This window comes from Ranitomeya variabilis, chromosome 2, assembly GCF_051348905.1.
Source record: "Ranitomeya variabilis isolate aRanVar5 chromosome 2, aRanVar5.hap1, whole genome shotgun sequence".
NCBI classification, from domain to species: domain Eukaryota; kingdom Metazoa; phylum Chordata; class Amphibia; order Anura; family Dendrobatidae; genus Ranitomeya; species Ranitomeya variabilis.
Window position 1 is genome coordinate 456,837,051 of NC_135233.1, and position 26,614 is coordinate 456,863,664.

Consider the following 26,614-nt stretch of genomic DNA (forward strand, 5'->3'; position numbering starts at 1 on the left):
CGACTAACACAAATTAAAATGTGTGTAATGTTTTTCAGGCAGCATGCCTTTCGTGACCAACATAGACTTGTATTGTAGTGATCAATGGTAAAAGTGATTTTAACCTTCAGCTTCATAGCCTATAATAGTACATAGAAAATTAAAAAACTAAAAATACAAAACAAAATAGAATCAACCAAACTGATGTAACGTAAGCAATGAAATGTATTCATTTTACCTTCAACAGAAATGTCCTGAATAGCAAAACGCAGGATAATAGTCCATATCATACCCAAGGTCATCTTCAAATTTCCATCAACAATTTCTGTATAAAGAAAGAACAAAATCAGCAAATAATTCAAAATGTTTTGTCCTGTATAATAGTATGTGTTTCATTAAATGGCCACTTTATTTTCAGACAACTTGATCTAATTTAATGGATATTGTGATAAAGTGACAATCTGCAAATCACTCTATTTGAAAGTCATATTATTTCCCCCAAAAAAGTTACTCTACATTACCAGTCACTAGGTATCGCCATTCTAACTTGCTGTTAATTGTCAAGTGTAATTTGTCTCTAGCAGCAGAGATGCCAAAAAAGAATACAGAAAGTGGGGGCAGGGCTTTGCAACTGTACAGGAAATGGGGCGGGTTTTTATCTATGTACAGGAAGTGTGGGCGGGACTTTGTCTCAGGACAGGAAGTGGGGGTGGGGCTTTGCGTCTCTACAGGAAGTGGGTGTGTGTTTATGTCTCTATGCTCCTCTGTTCCCACTCTTCTGTAAATCTGAATAAAGGAAAACAAAGCAGTGGGATTCCAGTTCCAGTAACGCCATTAGACGATGGCAGGCACAATGCATGCTGGAAAGCAAGAGAAGGGAAGTACCAATGCTTATAGTGCTGGCAGAGTGGCGAAAGAGATAAACTGTCCAGCAAATAGGAGTGGATTACAAGCTACAGAGCATGAGAACAGCTTCAGAATTGAGATCTCAGTGTGATAAGGTTAGATACATCAGTTTCACCAGATCACACAGAAAAGGCCGGATCAGATTTTCTCTGTGAGTGTTTACTTTTCCCCCTGTATGATGCTGCCTCCTTATGATTAGGTAGCCTCATACAGGGGAAAAAAATAAACACACCCATAGGCTAATCTCTGTTACCACCCTCTTTGTTGAAGGGAAAATTAGAATATTAGGTCACTTAAATCTTAGGAGCCAATATCTCTGCAGTGGAAAGGAGAAATTCAAAAAAGAAAACTATGTTTTATTCAGCTCTTCCGTCCCTTTTATCATGAAGTGGTCAGTTTAACATCTAAGAAGAAGTGGAAGGAGCTCTTATAATTTTATGCCTCACTGCACAAAAAAATTACAGTTTCAAGTGGACCTGTTATCAGAAGTAAAAACTGCTGTTCCTACTGATAGGCGTAAATACTTTTTTATTAGAGTTATTGAATTAAATGTAAAGGTGTATTCCTCCTATCTAGTAAACTTATGGCATATGCCATAAAGGTATAAAAAATGCAAGCACCAACAATGAGACCTGGATGTGTCTCGAGAAGGGGGCTCATTGCCAGTGGAAAGGTGGTCGGAATTCCAATTAATTTGTGCACGATCAGAGATCGATGCAGGTCCCATCGGTGGGACCCACATTTATGGCATATCCATGTTCATGGGAATCTCTCTTTGGATATAACTTGTAAATGCTTTACACTTCCACTTCTCTCCTTGTCTGTCAGTCTTGCATATTTTACTCCAATAGTCACAAATTTTCCAGCCACTCAGTCACCCACTTAAATAAAAACACTTTCTTGTTACCTCCTGCCCTTCTCTATCATGTCCATCATTTAATGATGGTGGGGTAAAATAAGGTTTCGGTAATTGTAGGGTGTACTTACGGAGTTGCTAGACAACCCATCTGATAGTAAGAACAAAACTAACATAGTAGACTACACGTGAGTAAATATTTTTTCTAGGTATGAATAGTTTTGATATAGTCGCCTTTCAGCTGTAGATCCGGAAACAAAGCCTAATATGTCCCGAAAATACCAGGACTGCTGCAGCCTGTGATGGGTAAGGTGACTAGAGGAGCGGGTCATCTAATATTTCTGATTTCATCTAATCAACCCTAATTTTGTTCATTGCAGACTCCATTGGTCCTGGTAATCTTTGATTGCAGCAGACATGGTTTCCGCAGCTGGCACTGACCTCCGGAGCCACATGTGCTGGACCCGCGGGGATATCGAAAGGTGTCTATGCCTCTGTTTATTATTTTGCAACCATTCATGCCTAGAAATAGGCAAAAAACGTTGTTCTGGTGTCCATATAGTTGCATCCAGGGGTGGACATACCATATACTGTATTTTTCTCACTTGGCTTAGTAGAAGATTAGGACAAAGAATTATAGCCGCAACTCACCCTCTGCACCGATAGAAACCAATTTCACTCCTTTACTGGCAATAAAGTCAAGAGCCTTGTTCACATTGGCGATTTTATGGAAGCGCATTTTTCCTTTGTCTGGTTTAGGCAGTCTTTCCCCTGTAACAGAGCAATAAGAAAGTGTTATAAAATGAGAAGTTTGGAAAAAGACAAACTTCAAGTAATTATTTTCTCCCTTTTAGTCCGCAAATTACTGTAATAGATTTATGACTTCAATGTTTGTCTGTAGGCTAAAAAGTTGTGTGTTTTTTTTTTTTAATTCACAGTTATTTTTAGCGGGAGACACTGAAGTTGCGAATCATGGGTAACTCTGTGTCATAGGTGAATCCAAGTTGTAAAGAAAATCTGCCGCCAAATCTATTAGATGAACTATTAGCAGTAAACTATCAGGACTCAATGAACAACATACTGAACTGCTTGTCTGGCTAGTTAAAGAGAACTTGTCAGAAGGATTTTGCTAAGTAAACTACAGGCAATGTCAGCTGTTATGACCCCAATGGCGAGGGTCTCAGAGGAACGTGGAAGTCTGCAGAATACAAAAATCCAGCTCATAGGGCAGTGGTAACTGGGTTGACCATATATCTACTCCTAACGCCAACACTAGAAGTAGCCGGGGATCATTCCTACGTTGATTCTAGATGACACGCGCCAGCCGGAGAATCTAGCTACCCCTAGTAGAGGAAAACAAAGACCTTTCTTGCCTCCAGAGAAGGGGACCCCAAAGCTGGATAGAAGCCCCCCACAAATAATGACGGTGAGGTAAGAGGAAATGACAAACACAGAAATGAATCAGGTTTAGCACAGAGAGGCCCGCTTACTGATAGCAGAATAAAGAAAGGTAACTTATATGGTCAACAAAAACCCTATCAAAATCCACACTGGAAATTCAAGAACCCCCGAACCGTCTAACGGTCCGGGGGGAGAACACCAGCTCCCTAGAGCTTCCAGCAAAGGTCAGGATATAGATTTGGAACAAGCTGGACAAAAATACAAAACCAAAACAAATAGCAAAAAGCAAAAGGCAGACTTAGCTGATATAACTGGAACCAGGATCAGTAGACAAGAGCACAGCAGACTAGCTCTGATAACTACGTTGCCAGGCATTGAACTGAAGGTCCAGGGAGCTTATATAGCAACACCCCTAACTAACGACCCAGGTGCGGATAAAAGGAATGACAGAAAAACCAGAGTCAAAAAACTAGTAACCACTAGAGGGAGCAAAAAGCAAATTCACAACAGTACCCCCCCCTTAGTGAGGGGTCACCGAACCCTCACCACGACCACCAGGGCGATCAGGATGAGCGGCATGAAAGGCACGAACTAAATCGGCCGCATGAACATCAGAGGCGACCACCCAGGAATTATCCTCCTGACCATAGCCCTTCCACTTGACCAGGTACTGAAGCCTCCGCCTGGAGAGGCGAGAATCCAAGATCTTCTCCACCACGTACTCCAACTCGCCCTCAACCAACACCGGAGCAGGAGGTTCAGCAGAAGGAACTACAGGCACAATGTACCGCCGCAACAAGGACATATGAAATACATTGTGAATAGCAAACGACACAGGAAGATCCAGACGAAAAGATACAGGATTAAGGATTTCCAATATCTTGTAAGGCCCAATAAAACGAGGTTTAAATTTGGGAGAGGAGACCTTCATAGGAACAAAGCGGGAAGAAAGCCATACCAAATCCCCAACGCGTAGTCGGGGACCCACACCGCGGCGGCGGTTGGCAAAGCGCTGAGCCTTCTCCTGTGACAACTTCAAGTTGTCCACCACATGATTCCAGATCTGCTGCAACCTATCCACCACAGAATCCACCCCAGGACAGTCAGAAGGCTCCACATGACCCGAAGAAAAGCGAGGATGGAAACCAGAGTTGCAGAAAAAAGGCGAAACCAAGGTGGCGGAACTAGCCCGATTATTAAGGGCAAACTCAGCCAACGGCAAGAATGTCACCCAATCGTCCTGATCAGCAGAGACAAAACACCTCAAATAAGCCTCCAAAGTCTGATTGGTTCGCTCCGTCTGTCCATTAGTCTGAGGATGGAAAGCAGACGAAAACGACAAATCAATGCCCATCCTACTACAAAAGGATCGCCAGAACCTGGAAACGAACTGGGATCCTCTGTCTGACACAATATTCTCAGGGATGCCGTGCAAACGAACCACGTTCTGGAAAAACACAGGAACCAGATCGGAAGAGGAAGGCAGCTTAGGCAAAGGAACCAAATGGACCATCTTGGAGAAGCGATCACATATCACCCAGATAACGGACATGCCCTGAGATAGCGGAAGATCAGAAATGAAATCCATGGAGATATGTGTCCAAGGTCTCTTCGGGACAGGCAAGGGCAAGAGCAAACCGCTGGCACGAGAACAGCAAGGCTTAGCTCGAGCACAAGTCCCACAGGACTGCACAAATGACCGCACATCTCTTGACAAGGAAGGCCACCAAAAGGACCTGGCCACCAGGTCTCTGGTGCCAAAAATTCCCGGGTGACCTGCCAACACCGAGGAATGAACCTCGGAAATGACTCTGCTGGTCCACTTATCCGGGACAAACAGTCTGTCAGGTGGACAAGACTCAGGCCTATCAGCCTGAAATCTCTGCAACACACGTCGCAGATCCGGAGAAATAGCTGACAAGATAACTCCATCTTTAAGAATACCAACAGGATCAGCGACTCCAGGAGCATCAGGCACAAAGCTCCTAGAAAGAGCATCGGCCTTCACATTCTTTGAACCTGGTAAATACGAGACCACAAAATCAAAGCGGGAGAAAAACAATGACCAGCGGGCCTGTCTCGGATTAAGGCGTTTAGCAGACTCGAGATACATCAGATTTTTATGATCAGTCAAGACCACCACACGATGCTTAGCACCCTCGAGCCAATGACGCCACTCCTCAAATGCCCATTTCATGGCCAACAACTCCCGATTGCCCACATCATAATTTCGCTCGGCAGGCGAAAACTTCCTAGAGAAAAAGCACAAGGTTTCATAACAGAGCAACCAGGGCCTCTCTGCGACAAAACGGCCCCTGCCCCAATCTCCGAAGCATCCACCTCAACCTGAAAGGGAAGTGAGACGTCAGGCTGGCACAAAACAGGCGCCGAAGTAAACCGGCGTTTCAACTCCTGGAAAGCCTCCACGGCAGCAGGAGCCCAGTTAGCTACATCGGAGCCCTTCTTGGTCATATCCGTCAAAGGTTTCACAATGCTAGAAAAATTAGCAATAAAACGACGGTAGAAGTTAGCGAAGCCCAAGAACTTCTGAAGACTCTTAACTGACGAGGGCTGAGTCCAATCAAGAATAGCTCGGACCTTGACTGGGTCCATCTCCACAGCAGAAGGAGAAAAAATGAACCCCAAAAAGGGAACCTTCTGTACACCAAAGAGACACTTTGAGCCCTTGACAAACAAAGAATTTTCACGCAAAATTTTAAAGACCAACCTGACCTGCTCCACATGCGAATCCCAATTATCAGAAAAAAACAAAATATCATCCAGATAAACAATCAAAAATTTATCCAGATACTTCCGGAAAATGTCATGCATAAAGGACTGAAAAACTGAAGGCGCATTGGAGAGCCCAAAAGGCATCACCAAGTACTCAAAATGACCTTCGGGCGTATTGAATGCGGTTTTCCATTCATCACCTTGCTTAATGCGCACAAGGTTGTACGCACCACGAAGGTCTATCTTGGTGAACCACTTGGCACTCTTAATCCGGGCAAACAAGTCAGACAACAGCGGTAAAGGATACTGAAATTTGACAGTGATCTTATTTAAAAGCCGATAATCAATACAAGGTCTCAAAGATCCGTCCTTTTTTGCCACAAAAAAGAATCCCGCACCAAGAGGGGAAGAAGATGGACGAATATGTCCTTTCTCCAGAGACTCCTTGATATATGAACGCATAGCGGTATGTTCAGGTACCGACAGATTAAACAGTCTTCCCTTAGGAAACTTACTGCCTGGGATCAAATCTATAGCACAGTCACAGTCCCTATGAGGAGGCAGTGCACTGGACTCAGACTCACTGAAGACATCCTGATAATCAGACAAATACTCCGGAACTTCCGAAGGCGTAGAAGAAGCAATAGACACAGGCAGGGAATCCCCATGAATACCACGACAGCCCCAACTTGAGACTGACATAGCCTTCCAGTCCAGGACTGGATTATGGGTCTGTAACCATGGCAGCCCTAAAACGACCAAATCATGCATTTTATGTAAAACCAGGAAACGTATCACCTCGCGGTGTTCAGGAGTCATGCACATGGTAACCTGTGTCCAATACTGCGGTTTATTTGCTGCCAATGGTGTAGCATCAATACCCCTAAGAGGAATAGGATTTTCTAATGGTTCAAGAGTAAAACCACAGCGCTTAGCAAATGAGAGATCCATGAGACTCAGGGCAGCACCTGAATCTACAAACGCCATGACAGGATAAGATGACAGTGAGCAAATCAAAGTTACAGACAGAATAAATTTAGGTTGCAAATTACCAACGGTGACAGGACTAACAACCTTAGCTATACGTTTAGAGCATGCTGAGATAACATGTGTAGAATCACCACAGTAGTAGCACAAGCCATTCCGGCGTCTATGAATTTTCCGCTCATTTCTAGTCAGGATTCTATCACATTGCATTAAATCAGGTGTCTGTTCAGACAACACCATGAGGGAATTTGCGGTTTTTCTATCACATTGCACCGAATTAGGTGTCTGTTCAGACAACACCATGAGGGAATTTGCGGTTTTGCGCTCCCGCAACCGCCGGTCAATTTGAATAGCCAGTGCCATAGTATCATTCAGACCTGTGGGAATGGGAAAACCCACCATAACATTCTTAATGGCTTCAGAAAGGCCATTTCTAAAATTAGCGGCCAGTGCACACTCGTTCCAATGTGTCAGCACGGACCATTTCCGAAATTTTTGGCAATACACTTCAGCCTCGTCCTGCCCCTGAGACATAGCCAGCAAGGCCTTTTCTGCCTGAATCTCAAGATTGGGTTCCTCATAAAGTAAACCGAGCGCCAGAAAAAACGCATCAAGATCAGCCAATGCCGGATCTCCTGGCGCCAGCGAAAAAGCCCAATCCTGAGGGTCGCCCCGTAAGAACGAAATAACAATTTTTACTTGCTGAGCAGAATCTCCAGATGAACAGGGTCTCAGGGACAAAAACAATTTACAATTATTCACGAAATTCCTAAACTTAAACCTGTCTCCGGAAAATAGTTCAGGAATCGGTATTTTAGGTTCTGACCTAGGATTTCTGATAACATAGTCTTGTATGCCCTGCACATGAGTAGCCAGCTGGTCCACACTTGTAATCAAGGTCTGGACATTCATGTCTGCAGCAAGCATAGCCACTCTGAGGTAAAGGGGAAGAAGAAAAAAAAAAAAAAAACTCAGAATCTTCTTTCTTATAATCCCTCTTCTGCAATGCATTAAACATTTAATACTGGCCTGGCAAACTGTTTTGACCCCAATGGCGAGGGTCTCAGAGGAACGTGGAAGTCTGCAGAATACAAAAATCCAGCTCATAGGGCAGTGGTAACTGGGTTGACCATATATCTACTCCTAACGCCAACACTAGAAGTAGCCGGGGATCATTCCTACGTTGATTCTAGATGACACGCGCCAGCCGGAGAATCTAGCTACCCCTAGTAGAGGAAAACAAAGACCTTTCTTGCCTCCAGAGAAGGGGACCCCAAAGCTGGATAGAAGCCCCCCACAAATAATGACGGTGAGGTAAGAGGAGATGACAAACACAGAAATGAATCAGGTTTAGCACAGAGAGGCCCGCTTACTGATAGCAGAATAAAGAAAGGTAACTTATATGGTCAACAAAAACCCTATCAAAATCCACACTGGAAATTCAAGAACCCCCGAACCGTCTAACGGTCCGGGGGGAGAACACCAGCTCCCTAGAGCTTCCAGCAAAGGTCAGGATATAGATTTGGAACAAGCTGGACAAAAATACAAAACCAAAACAAATAGCAAAAAGCAAAAGGCAGACTTAGCTGATATAACTGGAACCAGGATCAGTAGACAAGAGCACAGCAGACTAGCTCTGATAACTACGTTGCCAGGCATTGAACTGAAGGTCCAGGGAGCTTATATAGCAACACCCCTAACTAACGACCCAGGTGCGGATAAAAGGAATGACAGAAAAACCAGAGTCAAAAAACTAGTAACCACTAGAGGGAGCAAAAAGCAAATTCACAACAGTCAGCTTGCCGCTGTTACTCTGATTAAAATGATATCTGGGGTGAGGAAATCCGTCTAGTGGTTCTTGTGTAATCAGTGTTAGAAGATTTCAGTTAAAGAGATGCTCATGCTCCAGTGCGGGACTGTAGGCAGAGTCTTATCTTCCTGCTCTAAGCCAGACAAACCAAGGAAAGACCTGCGCACAGGCCGCCCCAAAGCACAAACATGTTTGTCAAAATAGAGACAGATTATTTATGCTTCGGGGCGGCCTGTGGGAAGGTCTTTCCTTGTTTTCTCTGGCTTAGAGCAGGAAGATAAGACTCTGCCTACAGTCCCGCCCCGGAGCATGAGCATATCATTAACTGAAAACTTCTAACACTGATTACACAAGAACCACTAGACGGATTTCCTCACCCCAGATATCATTTTAATCAGTGTAACAGCAGCAAGCTGACATTGCCTGCAGTTTACTTAGCAAAATCCTTCTGACAAGTTCTCTTTAACTAGCCAGACAAGCATTCAGACGCTTCTTGTGTGTTATTCAAGTTTATAATGGGTAGGAGAAACTTGGAAATTTTTATTTTTGCATACAAGGGGAAACACATAAAACACTGATGGTAAAAGGGACATACAAATCAAATATGGATGAAAATAGGATTCATCACTCTGATTAGTAGTTTATTTTTCTTGTATGCACAAAAACAAAGGACTGAATGTGTCCTTAAATGAGTTTTCATGGTCTTGAAGGTCCACGAAGTAGTGCAGGAGCTTCATAAAAAACTAAGAATTCCAAATTAAATTATACACAAATTTGCCACACGTTGTAAAAGTTATTATTCCAATGTTTAACTGACCAATTTTTTTGCTCACCTATGTACAGCACTATTTTTACAGCACTATCTACAACGCCCATAAGCTGATGCTCCATGGTAGTTAGCATGTAGTATCAGAAGATAAAGCGGGTGGTCAAATGAGGATTTGGGTATAGGTATCCCATATGTAACCAGTTTTGTCATACTTTTTGTATATATTGGAACTAGGGGTGTAACTATACTGTACTTGGTGCAGGAGTTGCAGTTGCGCCAGGCCTTGGAGCCTACTAGCCTACCCAAATGGTCACTTTGGCCCATATTAGAAGACCAATACTAATACAGACCTATGAAAGCTGGGGGCCCTGTTGGAGATTTTGTATTTGTGCCCTTGAGCTTCAAGTTACCTCATTGATTGGAACAACGTGTAATCCAGGTAAAATATGGATATATCCTATAGTGAAGGACTGAGAAGTAACTCAGATGCGCACAACTTTTCCTCCTACACTGTTGTCCTATCAAACCATTTTTGGAACCATATTGTGAGACACAGATTTTTAAATATGTCAAAATATTATGCTCAAGATTTAAAGTTATGACATATCTATAGAATTTGTGAAAACATGGGAATCATTGGGAGTCCCTGTCATCCCGAGAACGCAACATTGAAATGTCCCATCAGAACTGAGTGGTGACCTTGCGTATGCGCTACCGCTTCATTCATTCTCTATGAGGCTGAGAGAGATCCTGAGAATGAGCCTCCGAAGTACTCCATCAGAATGGAATGGTGACCACATGTGTGCACCATTCCTGTTCCGTAGGACTGCGGAGTCTAGTCGAATGTACTCACTATCCTCAGGAGTCCTATAGAGAAATGATGAAATAGGGGTCACATGGGAGACAACCGCTCCACTCTGATGGGGTCCTGATCAGCAGGGTTCCTGCCTAACTGCTCATGAGTAGAGTTGAGCGAATTTTTCAAAATTCGGTTCCGGTTACGATCGGCGGTGAATATTGTTTTTGCAATATTCGCTGAATGTCATTAGAGTCAATGGGAGTTGAAATTACCAAATATGTTCGGAACCGATTATCAAACATAAATTTAGCACGAATAGCATACCAATATGACACGAATATGGCAAATTCAGATTCGGCGACCAATTCTGAACATATTCGCTCAACTCTACTCATAACACCGGCGTAATAATCTGAGCTTCCACAGGCACAATAGTAATGAATTATGACTGGTTCAGAGCATAAATCAGTAAAGTGCCTCATTGTCTTCCACTTACCGGAGATAACCTCAAGCAGTAACATCAGTTTCAGGCCATTTCTGAAATCTTCTTCTATGTTCTCAATTTGTGTTCCGGCTTTCCTGAGGTGAGAGTTACACCAGGCTGTGAAGGTCTGTGAGGACAAAATGAATGGTGGACGGTTATTCATATTTCTAGTAGAGCGTAACAACCATATAATTTATTGGTGCGATAAGGGTGTCCCCAAAAACTACCTAAGGGAAAACTAGTATTTTTTTTCTTGGGTGGTAAAACTTTTCCAACAAAGAAGATGGCCATCTCAGGGACAAATGTATCTTCATGGATAAAATGTCTAAATCCCAATGCCATGATCTGAAGCCTAATGCCAAACCATCAATCTTTACAAAGGACCTGTCACTTGCCATAAATATGTAGGCTTTTTTACATATTTGGTGTAAACGCCACTGTTCTCCTGAATCCAGCGTTGTTTTTCTTTTGTTCTTGCTCCTGTGCATTCCAGAGATATGGCCCCTTCTTCCATGTAGGTAAACCTAATCTTGCTGGCCAAGGTAAGTGCTCCTCAACTCCTCTCTTCGGGAGTCTACATTAGGACCATACTAATAAGACTTGATTTATATGCAAGACAAGGCGGTTATATCTCAGGAATGGAGAGGTGCAACAACAAAAAATAAGCAACCCTGGATTAAGGGAAGAAGAAGCATTTCCACCAGTCCTTCACACCAGGTATTTACGGCAAATGACAGGTCTCCTTAAAGAGCTCCATAGAAATAGTATGACGAGCCTTCATGCAGGTAGACTGTGATAGGTAGCAATTAGGGAATTTTCTATTTGGCACAGAATATGGCATAATTCCTTATAAATAAATGAACATTTCATTGTCTAGTCACAATATTTTGATTTTGGATTGGTCATCAGTATCAGATCAGTGGGGGACAGACACCTGGCACCCCCAACAATTACCCGAAATCTGCATCACATCCGGATTTTGGCATTGGGAACAGAGCTGGATCCATTTATTATGTAGTAGCCATTTCCGTGTACAGCAGAGCAGTTCTTATTCTCATTAATTTGAGCTGTTCTGCAGTACCCTGTAGTGGTTGCTACACATTGAATGGAGCTAGTTCTGGTCAAAGTCTTTAGATCTGGCCACCGCATGAGCAGATAACAACTGTTTGGTGGGCATCCCTGGAGTCAGACCCTATCTGATATTGATGTCCTGCCATATGGATCCCATGGATGAGGCATCAATATACTGTGACCGGACAACCCATTTAATATTTTTTCCCACTTTCAGACTAGTCTATTATATTTAACTGCCCCCCCCCAAAGAAAAAAAAATTCAAACTTTCTAAGAAAAAATATTAGAAGAGTACAATCATTATATTTGATGATTACAGCTCCAATTTTTATGTCTATTTATGAGAAATCATAATCCCCCAGTCTGTAAGATTAGGGTTTGCAAAGTGCTTGTAAAACTAGTAACTTTGAGTCTAATGAAAAATCCTCTCCAGGCTCTAGATTTTTAATTTTATTGTGTTTAAAATTTTGCTTAGGTTTTCAGCCACTTCTGCAGTCTATCAGTGGTGGCCGGTCTCCTAGGCAAAGGAGCGCATTACTCAAACTCTTTTTTAAGAGCTTGTAAGCGCTGCTCTGAAGTGCCCCTGTGCTTCTCCAACTCATATACTGTAGTAGCAAAAGATACTGCACAATTTGGACCAGGAGAACAACCAGTATGCTGGTCCGAACAGTCAGTCAATCAAGAATGCATCGCCCCCAGACAGGCAGGAAGCAGGGAGGCAGGTGAGGGGTGGGCTCCTGAAAATTGAACATGAGAAAACCCTTTTAACCCCTTACCGACATCGGGCATAATAGTACGCCGATGTCGGATACCCTCCCTTTGATGTGGGCTCCGGCGGTGAGCCCACATCTTTCCCGGGACATGTCAGCTGTTATGAACAGCTGACATGTGCCCGCGATAGGCGAGGGTGGAATCGCGATCCACCCGTGCCTATTAACTTGTTAAATGCCACTGTCAATCTCTAACAGTGGCATTTAAATGGGGCTTCCGGCAATCGTGACGGAAATAAGCACACCGGTGCGATCGTGATGGGGGGTCATCGGTATGTCGGCATGACAACATGAGGTCTTCTGGAGACCTCTATAGTTGTCAGTGCCAGATTGCTATGAGCGCCACCCAGTGGTTGGCACTCATAGCAAGTCAGTAATTCAGCTACATAGAGGCGAACAGATCATCGCCTCTATGTCGCTGAGCCGATTGAGTTGTGCCAGCTTCTAGCCTCCCCTGGAGACTATGGAAGCATGCCAAAAGTTAATGAAAAATGTTTTAAAAATATAAAAAAATATATAAAAATTCAAATCAACCCCCTCTCACCCCATTCAAAATAAAACAATAAAAAATACACATATTTGGTATCGCCGCATTCAGAATCACCCGATCTATCAAAAAGAAAAAAGGATTAACCTGATCACTAAACGGCGTAGCGAGAAAAAAGTCAAAACGCCAAAATTACGTTTTTTTGGTCGCCACGACATTGCATTAAAATGCAGTAACGGGCGATCAAAAGATCGTATTTGCACCAAAATGGTATCATTAAAAATGTCAGCTCGGCATGCAAAAATAAGCCCTCACACAACCTGAGATCAGGAAAAATGGAGACGTTATGGGTATCGGAAAATGGCACCATTTTTTTTTTTTAGCAAAGTTTGGATTTTTTTTCACCACTTAGATAAAAGAGAACCTATACATGTTTGGTGTTGATGAACTCATAATGACCTGGAAAATCATGATGGCAGGTCAGTTTTAGAAGTTAGTGAATATAGCAAAAAAGCCGAACGAAAAACAAGTGTAGGATTGCACTCTTACTGCAATTTCACCACACTTGGAATTTTTTTTCCTGTTTTCCAGTACACGACATGGTAAAACCAATGGTGTCGTTCAAAAGTACAACTCGTCTGAACTCCAATCTGAGTCCGCCCCACTGACCCCCCTCTTCTGTAACCCCATGTTCCCACCAGGACTTGACCCACGTTCTTTTACATGGTGGAAAGTTAACGGAATTACTACTCTAAAGCACCTATGCTCACCCTTTAATATAATTTTATCCAGACAAGAATTCCTCCATAAATACAATCCACCCACTAGCGAAACCTTTCGTATCTATCAAGTTTTCCATTTTGCGGAACAGTTCCTGCAACGGAAAATCCCTTTTCGCGCGACTGGCTTTGAACAGAGATGCATGGATGACCCACTGGGAAGGGGAACTATTTCTCTGCTATACGGATCCCTTAATGCGGCACATGGAGTTGACAAATTACATTACATGACACAGTGGGAGGAAGATCTGGGTATCCAATTGTCTTTGGAAAATTGGAGACGATGCTGTGACACAGTTTCCAGGGGCAGTCATCAAGCCTCCCTGGCAGAGACATCCATTAAGGTCCTACACAGAACATACCAAGTTCCAAGTAGACTTCACGCTATATACCCCAACATTTCAGACAAATGCTTTAGAGGATGTGGCGCAGTAGGAGATATGAAGCATATTTGGTGGGAATGCCCGATAGCCTCGGCTATGTGGCAAGAAGTAGGATTAATAATTGGAAAAATGTATGGCGGGACAATACAACCTGACCCGGCCATTTTCCTCTTGGGAGCCAAATACCCGGGGTTTACTAATAAATTTCACAGACTGATAGGCCAGCTGCTTATGGCCGCTAAGCTACATATAGCTACCAGCTGGAGGTCGCCGTTTCTCTCTGTCCAGGCAGTTAGAGATAAAATGAATTCAATCCTTTTATATGAACGTATACATGCGACTAGGGAAGATCTATGGGAGGCCTTCTACCAAATTTGGAAACCGTGGATGGATCTTAACACGAACTTAAATCTTGAACAAACCTTGACTTTATCTATTTGAGACTCTATTGTCCCGTGAGATATTCTGTAACACTGGGGTTGAGCCGGCGTGGGGTGGGGTGCGGGGAGGTGGGAGGCGGATCTCATAAAACGGAACATAGTACAACCTTGTCTGGTAAATATACTATAGCTCACCATGAAATAAAGTGCAGTATCTCATTTCCCTCCCCACTTTCCCTCTTTTATGTCTCCCCATGTTCTTGTCTTGTCATATTTGTATTTTTGAATTTGAGTTAATATATGTATGGTTTTGCCACCTTGTTCAGCTTTAAGCTTATTGAACTCCCTTGTAAGGGAAACTGTTGTTCAATTGCTATGTTATTGAAAATAAAAATTATTGAAACTAAAAGTACAACTCGTCCCACAAAAACTAAGCCCTCACATGACCATATTGACAGAAAAAATTAAAAAGTTTGGCTCTGGGAAGGAGGGGAGCGAAAAAACGAAAACGCAAAACCGAAAAAGCTTCGGTCATGAAGGGGTTAAGCATGTGTAGGAGAATGGGACAGCAGGAAGTGATGTGACATACTTATGACCATGTGATATTTTAATTCTTTTTTTTTAAATTTGCAAAAATTTCTACATTTCTGTATTTTTCAGTCAAGACTGGGTCCAGAGTGTACATTAATGAGAAAAAAAAAGAACTTTTTTGAATTTACCAAATGGCTGCAATGCAGCAAAGAGTGAAAAATTTAAAGGGGTCTGAATACTTTCCGTACCCACTGTATAACATGTACCCTCACATAGCCTCCTATATACAGTATGAGACCCAACATAGCCCCTTTTTACAGAATAAGACCCAACATAGCTCCTATACAGCATGAGCCATTATATAGCCCCCTGTATGCAGAATGAGACTCCATATAGCCCACCTATATACAGTATAAGACCTCACGTAGCTCGTATAAACAGTATGAGCCAATAAATAGCCCCTATATACAGTATGAGCCCCCACATAGCCCCCTGTATACAGAATGAGACCCCATATAGCCCACCTATATACAGTATAAGACCTCACATAGCTCGTATAAACAGTATGAGCCAATACATAGCCCCTACATACAGCATGAGCCCCCACATAGCCCTCCTATCTACAGGCACACATCCCACACCTTAAAAAAACAAACACATATCTCGTGCCTGTCCCCTCGGCATGATGTAGTGACGTATTCGTGTCTGCTGTGTCAGTCGCACTCGCTGAATGGTGGAAGAAGGAGCTTTCTGCTCCGTCCTCCACCATTTTATTCATCAATATCTGCGTCCTCAGTGACATCGAGCAGGGAAGGGCGGCCGCATGGTGCTGCCCAAGGACAAGTGTTTTCAGCCCTTTGTCTGTCTCTGTTCGTGGGCCAGACTGAAACAGACAGAGGGCCGGATGTGGTCCATTGGCCGCTTTTTGCCCAGGACTGCTCTATAAGACCACTGCTATAGCAGACAAGTGGACTAGTGGAAACCTCTATTTTTTGTAATGAAAATGCATTTGCCCAGATTTATCTTTTTTTTATTCTATTTAGAAAAAAAAGTAGTGAATTAATGTTTTGTCCTGGTCAATTAATACGTCTATCTTACTAAGACTTCTTAAAAAAAAAAACATATTTTATTTTTAGGCCTCTGGCCAAACCGACAAATCTGTCAGCTTCTTAGAAATCTATTTTTAGGGTAACGATATCCTGGAGAGTCCCAAAGAGGGTTTATGGGATGTGCGCTGTACATCATCTTGGAATGACGGAGCTTGGCTATCCCATACCAAATAGAAGGACAGGTGGGAGATCCTGTTACTGTCTGCAATTTGCTGGGTACATCGTCCTGCAGATTTTATGGCAGTCATGGTCTATTTAGGACACTGCATACAGTACGACACGTCCACTTCAGCCAATGCTTTATGTTTTAGACATTGTATAGTTTTAAATAACCGTAATGTTTCTATGGTTTATAAAAAAAACCCCAACAAAATCTGTCATTCCTTGCACATTTCAATTGACCACCACAGCAGTGTATGGCCACTATTGCCGGAGCTCGCTGTGCATGCCAGTCTAGATGATCTCCATACCTTCTAGATTATCACTGCATAGACTGGATTGCTCCTGGACAGGGGTGGGAGATTGTCACCATTCGTCCTTGCTCACAATCATGGGATGGTCACCACCAGGATCATTTACTCTGATCGTAGAACCAGATTTACCATAACCATAGAATGGCTGGGATCGCAAACCCAAATCCATTGCATTAGATTCCCCTAGGCTTGAGAGTGATGGGAAATTTTGGAATAACAAATGTTTTGATGGCAGAAGTCTTTTTCTTACTCGAAAATTTTTGGTTTAAATTGGTTTGATACCAATCATCTGTAAAGATATATGTTCAATGGTAATAAAATTAGTACAGTTGGAAAAAAAGACACCTGTCCATCATGTCCACCCAAGGGGTGGGAATGAGGTATAGGTACATCCATAATGCATGATCCTGTCTGCCATAAAAGTAGGTCTTTCCCTCCTGAATCCAAGTGTCGATCAACTGGATCAACATTCAGAATAGTATGCACAGAGTACGATAAAATAGCAAAAAGGGACAGTACAACAGCCATTCAAAGAGCATGTTAATAAAGTCCCTTTTCTTTAAAGGCCTTGTCCACTACATTGATATTGATGACCCATCTTTTTGATAGGCCGTTGATATCACATTGATGTGAGTCTGACACCCATCTCACCCACCCGATAGGCTTTCATTACCACTGCTGGATAGGTCATCAGCGTAAATGTAGTGAACAGTCAATTTTGCCTGTTGGCCATCGTTTCAGGTCTGATAGGAGTAATTGCCCAGTTTTTAGAATCCTGAAAGAAAACCTGCAGAGTTAAGCAGTGATGTGGGACGTGTGCTCTGACTTGCACAATTGTCGGGCATATATATACCTACTGTAGATGGACACCCAGATGCAGTCTACTATGTCTGAGTGTCCATTTCCAGTAGACATACACGCCCAAAAGCGATGCACGACGGAGCACATGATCGCTCTGTTGACACCATTATAGACTATGGGTCTGTTGGCGCATACGCCCGAATCCGGTTTTGCGGGAGGTTCGGACATAAGCCCTGACAGAACCAACGAATGGGTGCCAAAACGCAGTGTGAAAGCACTCTAACATACCTAATGTATGTTAGCACAGCACAAAGGTCCCATAGACCCATAGACATTAGATGGTTGTTGCCCGAACGATGCTTCGAACATAATGGTCATCTCTCTGATACACAGGTCCACTCGTTTGACCGAGCACTCCTGTTTTCTCCATATCCAGGAGAACAACGTGATTGGCAGTACAAAATAAGACGTGCCTTATCGATATCTCCCCAGACCATCAGTTGGCCAGTGCCCCAATATACATTAGACCACTGTCTGAACCTGTTCATATTGGTGGACTTGGCCAACATAGTTGGAAGCTGACGGATTTCTATGTCAGCCGGGGGACAGCTGAAGGCCCCTATGCCTGTCATGATTTCTTCTAGGCGTCATAGAGGACACTGATGTTTTTTCTCTATACAGCAATACCATTGTTGTATATTTTAGAAGCCAGTGTTGGACTGGAGTGCCAAGGGCTGATCCCTACCAATGACTCTGAGTCCACCGCTCAGTCACACGCAAATATTACATCAGCCTCATGCATAAATTTACCTCTACTTCTAGATAATAATTAACTGGATAGTTTTTTAAACCCTTCATGACCACAGGTACGGTATTTTCGATTTTAACTTTTTGTTTTTGCTCCCCTTCCCAGAGCCATAACTTTTTTATTTTTCTGTCAATATGACCATGTGAGGGCTTGTTTTTTGTAAGACAAGTTGTACTTTTGAACGACATCATTGGTTTTAAGATATCATGTACTGGAAAACGGGAAAACAATAATAAGTGCAGTGAAACTGCAAAAGAAAGTGCAATTCTACACTTGTTTTTTTTTTTACTAGGTTCACTAAATGCTTAAACTGACCTGCCATTATGGTTCTCTGTGTCATTACGAGTTCATAGACACCAAACATGACAAGTTTTTTTTTATTTAAGTAGTGAAAAGAAAATCCAAGGTTTGGTAGTGTCTCCATTTTTCGTGATCTGGGGTTGGGTGTGGGCTTATTTTTTGCATGCTGAGCTGACGTTTTTATTGATGCCATTTTGGTCTAAATACGATCTTTTGGTCGCCAGTTATTGCATTTTATTGCAATGTAGCGGCGACCAAATAAAGTAATTCTGACGTTTTGAATTTTTTTCTTGTTAAGCCGTTTAGCGATCATATTAATTATTTTTTTATTTTGATAGATCGGGTGATTCTGAACTCAGCGATACCAAATATTTGTATTGTTTTATTGTTTTAGTTTGAATGAGGTGAAAGGGGGGGGATTTGAACTTTTATATTTTTTCAATATTTTTAAAAACTTTTTTATTACTTTTTGCAATGCTTCAATAGTCTCCATTGGAGAATAGAAGCTGCAGTACTTTGATTGCCTCTGCTACACACAGGTGATGATCGGATCGCCTGTGTGTAGCAGAAATGCTCACTTGCTATGAGCGCCGGGCGGCGTTCACAGCAATTCGGCAATAACAACCATAGAGGCCTGCTGGAGAACTCTGGTTGTCATGCTGACCCATCAGTGACCCGCAATCATGTGACGGGGTCACCGATGGGCGGGATTTACCACACGCTTCCGGTAAATTGACAGCGGCATTTAATTCGTTAACAGCTATGTGGATCGTGATTCCATCCGCGGCTGTTGTGGGCACATGTGAGCTGTACATATTATCTGACATGTGCCTGGAAAGGTGCACGCTCCGATGCTGACATCGGCGGGCATCCGACATCAGTATACTATTATGCTCGATGTCGGAAAGGGGTTAAATGAATGTTGAGATGCTGTGTCTCTGTAAACAGTGAATATAGTATACTAGATTGTGGCCCGATTCTAACGCATCGGGTATTCTAGAATATGCATGTCCCCGTAGTATGTGGACAATGATGATTCCAGAATTCGCGGCAGACTGTGCCCGTCGCTGATTGGTCGAGGCAACCTTTATGACATCATCGTCGCCATGCTGTGCCCGTCGCTAGATTGTGGCCCGATTCTAACGCATTGGGTATTCTAGAATATGCATGTCCCCGTAGTATATGGACAATGATGATTCCGACTGTGCCCATCGCTGATTGGTCGAGGCAACCTTTATGACATCATCGTCGCCATGGCAACCATTATGACATCTACGTCGATACTGTGCCCGTCGCTGATTGGTCGAGGCCTGGCGGCCTCGACCAATCAGAGACGCGGGATTTCCATTATGACATCATCGTCGCCATGCTGTGCCCGTCGCTGATTGGTCGAGGCCTGGCGGCCTCGACCAATCAGAGACGCGGGATTTCCAGGACAGACAGACAGACAGAAAGACAGACAGACAGACGGAAAAACCCTTAGACAATTATATATGTAGATGTGCCAAGTACTGCTCATATAGGAGGTGGGAGGCCTGCAGGAGGACAGGGCCCACTAGAGGATTCCCTTGTTCCCCTGTGAGCCAATCTTTTTTTGACAGTTAAAATGAAAGAAATCTGAACATATACTATATTTGGTATCACAGCATCCATAAAAGTCCGATTTATCGAAATGTAAATTTATCTAATCCGATGAATAAATGCTGTAAAGAAGAGAGGAGAGCGAAACACCAGAATTGCAGTTTTTCAGTTGTTGCAATACATCAAAAAATGCAATAAGAAACTATCAAAACACAATATGTACTTCAAAATTTTATACAAAAAAGCACCAGCTCATCTTGCAAAAAAAACAAGCCATCAGAAATCTCCATTGAAGGAAAAATATATACAGTATAAACATGTATATATATATATATATATATATATATATATATATATATATATATATATATATATATATATACTAGATGGCAGCCCGATTCTAAAGAATCGGGAGTCTAGAATCCATATATACTTTATTTATTCAAATGTAAGAATAATACAATTAATAAATAATAGTAAGAAAGAACAAAAAATGGCTGCACTCACCAGCTCTTGACAATTCTTGTTATTTAAGGTACAGTTACACAGGATCCATGAACATGCTTATGAGGGGAGTGATGAAAGACATCAGACAACAACTTTGCGTGTTGTGGCAAATGCCACAACAACGGTTCTTTGCTTAAGAACAATAATGTAAATAATAAATAATATGTATCAATAACTATGTATATTGGTATGTTCTTTCTTGGCACAAATTGCAGGAAGTTGTATTCTAGGCAATTATATATTAGATGGGCATTTCCTGAAGGAAATACATGGTGCTTGAACAGTGCTACCAGCTTTACAGCAGCACTTTTCACACACGGGACTGGGGGGCGCACTTACTTTTGCACCCGGGGGCGCGCTTACTTTTGCACCCGGGGGCGCACTTACTTTTGCACCCGGGGGCGCACTTACTTTTGCACCCGGGGGCGCACTTACTTTTGCACCCGGGGGCCCACTTACTTTTGCACCCGGGGGCGCACTTACTTTTGGGGCCGCACTTACTTTTGCTGGACGGGGCTCCTCGGCCTCCGATTTGGTTGGTGGGGCCCCTCGTCCTCCGATTTGGTTGGTGGGGCCCCTCGGCCTCCGATTTGGTTGGTGGGGCCCCTCGTCCTCCGATTTGGTTGGTGGGGCCCGCACTTACTTTTGCACCCGGGGGCCCACTTACTTTTGCACCCGGGGGCGCACTTACTTTTGGGGCCGCACTTACTTTTGCTGGACGGGGCTCCTCGGCCTCCGATTTGGTTGGTGGGGCCCCTCGTCCTCCGATTTGGTTGGTGGGGCCCCTCGGCCTTCGATTTGGTGGGCGGGGCCCCTCGGCCTCCGATTTGGTTGGTGTGGACCCTCGGCCTCCGATTTGGTTTGCGGGGACCCTCGGCCTCCGATTTGGTGGGCGGGGACCCTCGGCCTCCGATTTGGTGGGCGGGGACCCTCGGCCTCCGATTTGGTGGGCGGGGACCCTCGGCCTCCGATTTGGTAGGCGGGGCCCCTTGGCCTCCGATTTGGTGGGCGGGGACCCTCGGCCTCCGATTTGGTGGGCGGGGCCCCTTGGCCTCCGATTTGGTGGGCGGGGACCCTCGGCCTCCGCTTTGGTGGGCGGGGCCGGGCCCCTCGGCCTCCACTTTGGTGGGCGGGGCCCCTCGGCCTTCGATTTGTTGGGCGGGGCTCCTCGGCCTCCGATTTGGTTGGCGGGGCCCCTCGGCCTCCGATTTGGTTGGCGGGGCCCCTTATTCTCCGATTTGGTTGGCGGGGCCCCTCGGCCTCCGATTTGGTGGGCGGGGCCCCTTATTCTCCGATTTGGTGGGCGGGAACCCTCGGCCTCCGATTTGGTGGGCGGGGACCCTCGGCCTCCGATTTGGTGGGCGGGGCCCCTCGGCCTCCGATTTGGTGGGTGGGGACCCTCGGCCTCCGATTTGGTGGGCGGGGACCCTCGGCCTCTGATTTGGTGGACGGGGACCCTCGGCCTCCGATTTGGTGGGCGGGGACCCTCGGCCTCCGATTTGGTGGGCGGGGACCCTCGGCCTCCGATTTGGTGGGCGGGGACCCTCGGCCTCTGATTTGGTGGGCGGGGACCCTCGGCCTCCGATTTGGTGGGCGGGGCCCCTCGGCCTCCGATTTGGTAAGTGGGGCCCCTCGGCCTCCGATGTGGTGGGCGGGCCCCTCGGCCTCCGCTTTGGTGGGTGGGGCCAGGCCCCTCGGCCTCCGCTTTGGTGGGCGGGGCCGCTCGGCCTTCGATTTGGTGGGCGGGGCTCCTCGGCCTCCGATTTGGTTGGCGAAGCCCCTCGGCCTCCGATTTGGTTGGCGGGGCCCCTCGGCCTCCGATTTGGTGGGCGGGGACTCTCGGCCTCCGATTTGGTGGGCGGGGACCCTCAGCCTCCGATTTGGTGGGCGGGGACCCTTGGCCTCCGATTTGGTGGGCAGGGACCCTCGGCCTCCGATTTGGTGGTCGGGGACCCTCGGCCTCCGCTTTGGTGGGCGAGGCCCCTCGGCCTCCGATTTGGTGGGCGGGGTCCCTCTGCCTCCGATTTGGTGTGCGGGGACCCTCGGCCTCCGCTTTCGTGGGCGGGGCCCCTCGACCTTCGATTTGGTGGGCGGGGCTAATCGGCCTCCGATTTGGTTGGTGGGGCCCCTCGGCCTCCAATTTGGTGGGCGGGGACCCTCGGCCTCCGATTTGGTGGGCGGGGACCCTCGGCCTCCGATTTGGTGGGCGGGGACCCTCGGCCTCCGCTTTGGTGGGTGGGGCCCGTTGGTCTCCGATTTGTTGGGCGGGGCCCCTCGGCCTCCGATTTGGTTGGTGTGGACCCTCGGCCTCCGATTTGGTTGGTGTGGACCCTCGGCCTCCGATTTGGTGGGCGGGGACCCTCGGTCTCCGATTTGGTGGGCGGGGACCCTCGGCCTCCGATTTGGTGGGCGGGGACCCTCGGCCTACGATTTGGTAGGCGGGGACCCTCGGCCTCCGATTTGGTAGGCGGGGCCCCTCGGCCTCCGATTTGGTGGGTGGGGACCCTCGGCCTCCAATTTGGTGGGCGGGGACCCTCGGCCTCCGATTTGGTGGGCGGGGACCCTCGGCCTCCGATTTGGTGGGCGGGGCCCCTCGGCCTCCGATTTGGTGGGCGGGGCCCCTCGGCCTCCGATGTGGTGGTCGGGGCCCCTCGGCCTCTGCTTTGGTGGGCGGGGCCGGGCCCCTCGGCCTCCGCTTTGGTGGGCGGGGCCGCTCGGCCTTCGATTTGTTGGGCGGGGCTCCTCGGCCTCCGATTTGGTTGGCGGGGCCCCTCGGCCTCCGATTTGGTTGGCGGGGCACCTCGGCCTCCGATTTGGTGGGCGGGGACCCTCAGCCTCCGATTTGGTGGGCCGGGCCCCTCGGCCTCCGATTTGGTTGGTGGGGCCCCTCGGCCTCCGATTTGGTTGGTGTGGACCCTCGGCCTCCGATTTGGTTGGTGTGGACCCTCGGCCTCCGATTTGGTGGGCGGGGACCCTCGGCCTCCGATTTGGTGGGCGGGGACCCTCGGCCTCCGATTTGGTGGGTGGGGACCCTCGGCCTCCGATTTGGTGGGCGGGGACCCTCGGCCTCCGATTTGGTAGGCGGGGCCCCTCGGCCTCCGATTTGGTGGGCGGGGACCCTCGGCCTCCAATTTGGTGGGCGGGGACCCTCGGCCTCCGATTTGGTGGGCGGGGACCCTCGGCCTCCGATTTGGTGGGCGGGGACCCTCGGCCTCCGATTTGGTGGGCGGGGCCCCTCGGCCTCCGATTTGGTGGGCGGGGCCCCTCGGCCTCCGATGTGGTGAGCGGGGCCCCTCGGCCTCCGCTTTGGTGGGCGGGGCCGGGCCCCTTGGCCTCCGCTTTGGTGGGCGGGGCCGCTCGGCCTTCGATTTGTTGGGCGGGGCTCCTCGGCCTCCGATTTGGTTGGCGGGGCCCCTCGGCCTCCGATTTGGTTGGCGGGGCCCCTTATCCTCCGATTTGGTGGGCGGGGACCCTCGGCCTCCGATTTGGTGGGCGGGGACCCTCGGCCTCCGATTTGGTGGGCGGGGCCCCTCGGCCTCCGATTTGGTTGGCGGGGCCCCTCGGCCTCCGATTTGGTGGGCGGGGACCCTCGGCCTCCGATTTGGTGGGCGGGGCCCCTTGGCCTCCGATTTGGTTGGTGGGGCCCCTCGGCCTCCGATTTGGTGGGCGGGGACCCTCGGCCTCCGATTTGGTGGGCGGGGACCCTCGGCCTCCGATTTGGTGGGCGGGGACCCTCGGCCTTTGATTTGGTGGGCGGGGACCCTCGGCCTCCGATGTAGTGGGCGGGGCCCCTCGGCCTCCGATGTGGTGGGCGGGGCCCCTCGGCCTCCGCTTTGGTGGGCGGGGCCAGTCCCCTTGGCCTCCGCTTTGGTGGGCGGGGCCGCTCGGCCTTCGATTTGGTGGGCGGGGCTCCTCGGCCTCCGATTTGGTTGGCGAAGCCCCTCGGCCTCCGATTTGGTTGGCGGGGCCCCTCGGCCTCCAATTTGGTGGGTGGGGACTCTCGGCCTCCGATTTGGTGGGCGGGGACCCTCAGCCTCCGATTTGGAGGGCGGGGACCCCCGGCCTCCGATTTGGTGGGCGGGGCCCCTCGGCCTCCGATTTGGTGGGCGGGGACCCTCGTCCTCCGATTTGGTGGGCGGGGACCCTCGGCCTCCGATTTGGTAGGCGGGGCCCCTCGGCCTCCGATTTGGTGGGCGGGGACCCTCGGCCTCCGATTTGGTGGGCGGGGACCCTCGGCCTCCGATTTGGTAGGCGGGGCCCCTCGGCCTCCGATTTGGTGGGCGGGGACCCTCGGCCTCCGATTTGGTGGGCGGGGACCCTCGGCCTCCGATTTGGTTGGTGGGGACCCTCGGCCTCCGATTTGGTGGGCGGGGACCCTCGGCCTCCGATTTGGTGGGCGGGGACCCTCGGCCTCCGATTTGGTGGGCGGGGACCCTCGGCCTCCGATTTGGTGGGCGGGGCCCCTCGGCCTCCGATTTGGTGGGCGGGGCCCCTCGGCCTCCGATGTGGTGGTCGGGGCCCCTCGGCCTCCGCTTTGGTGGGCGGGCCGGGCCCCTCGGCCTCCGCTTTGGTGGGTGGGGCCGCTCGGCCTTCGATTTGGTTGGCGGGGCCCCTCGGCCTCCGATTTGGTTGGCGGGGCCCCTCGGCCTCCGATTTGGTGTGTGCTCTGCCTGGGGCCACTGTGCTCTGCCTGGGCCCCATATGCTGCCTGGGGCCCCTGTGCTCTGCCTGGGGCCCCATGTTCTGCCTGGGGCCCCTGTGCTCTGCCTGGGGCCACTGTGCTCTGCCTGGGGCCCCATGTTCTGCCTGGGGCCACTGTGCTCTGCCTGGGGCCCCATAAGCTGCCTGGGGCCCCTGTGCTCTGCCTGGGACCACTGTGCTCTGCCTGGGGCCCCATATGCTGCCTGGGGCCCCTGTGCTCTGCCTGGGGCCACTGTGCTCTGCCTGGGGCCCCATATGCTGCCTGGGGCCCCTGTGCTCTGCCTGGGGCCCCATATGCTGCCTGGGGCCCCTGTGCTCTGCCTGGGGCCCCATATGCTGCCTGGGCCCCCTGTGCTCTGCCTGGGGCCCCTGTGCTCTGCCTGGGGCCACTGTGCTCTGCCTGGGGCCCCATATGCTGCCTGGGGCAACTGTGCTCTGCCTGGGGCCCCATATGCTGCCTGGGGCCCCTGTGCTCTGCCTGGGGCCCCTGTGCTCTGCCTGGGGCCCCATATGCTGCCTGGGGCCCCTGTGCTCTGCCTGGGGCCCCTGTGCTCTGCCTGGGGCCCCATGTTCTGCCTGGGGCCCCTGTGCTCTGCCTGGGGCCACTGTGCTCTGCCTGGGGCCCCATATGCTGCCTGGGGCCCCTGTGCTCTGCCTGGGGCCCCATATGCTGCCTGGGGCCCCTGTGCTCTGCCTGGGGCCCCTGTGCTCTGCCTGGGGCCCCATGTTCTGCCTGGGGCCCCTGTGCTCTGCCTGGGGCCACTGTGCTCTGCCTGGGGCCCCATATGCTGCCTGGGGCCCCTGTGCTCTGCCTGGGGCCCCATATGCTGCCTGGGGCCCCTGTGCTCTGCCTGGGACCACTGTGCTCTGCCTGGGGCCCCATAGGCTGCCTGGGGCCCCTGTGCTCTGCCTGGGGCCACTGTGCTCTGCCTGGGGCCCCATATGCTGCCTGGGGCCCCTGTGCTCTGCCTGGGGCCCCATATGCTGCCTGGGGCCCCTGTGCTCTGCCTGGATGTAGGACACTGGTGACGTCACTTATCTCCGGACATTAGCTCCGGACATTAGCTCCGGACATTAGCTCCGGACATTAGCTCCGGACAAAGCCACGGAAGTTGGCACAAATTGCAGGAAGTAGTATTCTAGGCAATTATATATTAGATATATATATATATATATATACGGTATATATGAGTCTCAGAAATGGTGAC

At 48.3% G+C, this 26,614-nt stretch overlaps 1 protein-coding gene across 1 annotated transcript in view; it reads right to left on the minus strand.

The window, feature by feature from the left end:
- ACTN3 (actinin alpha 3) overlaps window positions 1–26,614 on the minus strand; it is an 89,551-nt gene that overhangs the window by 26,250 nt on the left and 36,687 nt on the right. The window contains exons 2-4 of the mRNA XM_077287363.1: window positions 10,737–10,851; window positions 2,393–2,512; window positions 218–304 (exon numbers count right to left, since the gene is read on the minus strand). Of these exons, the coding sequence (XP_077143478.1) occupies window positions 218–304; window positions 2,393–2,512; window positions 10,737–10,851 (322 nt within the window). The remainder of the gene's footprint in view (window positions 1–217; window positions 305–2,392; window positions 2,513–10,736; window positions 10,852–26,614) is intronic.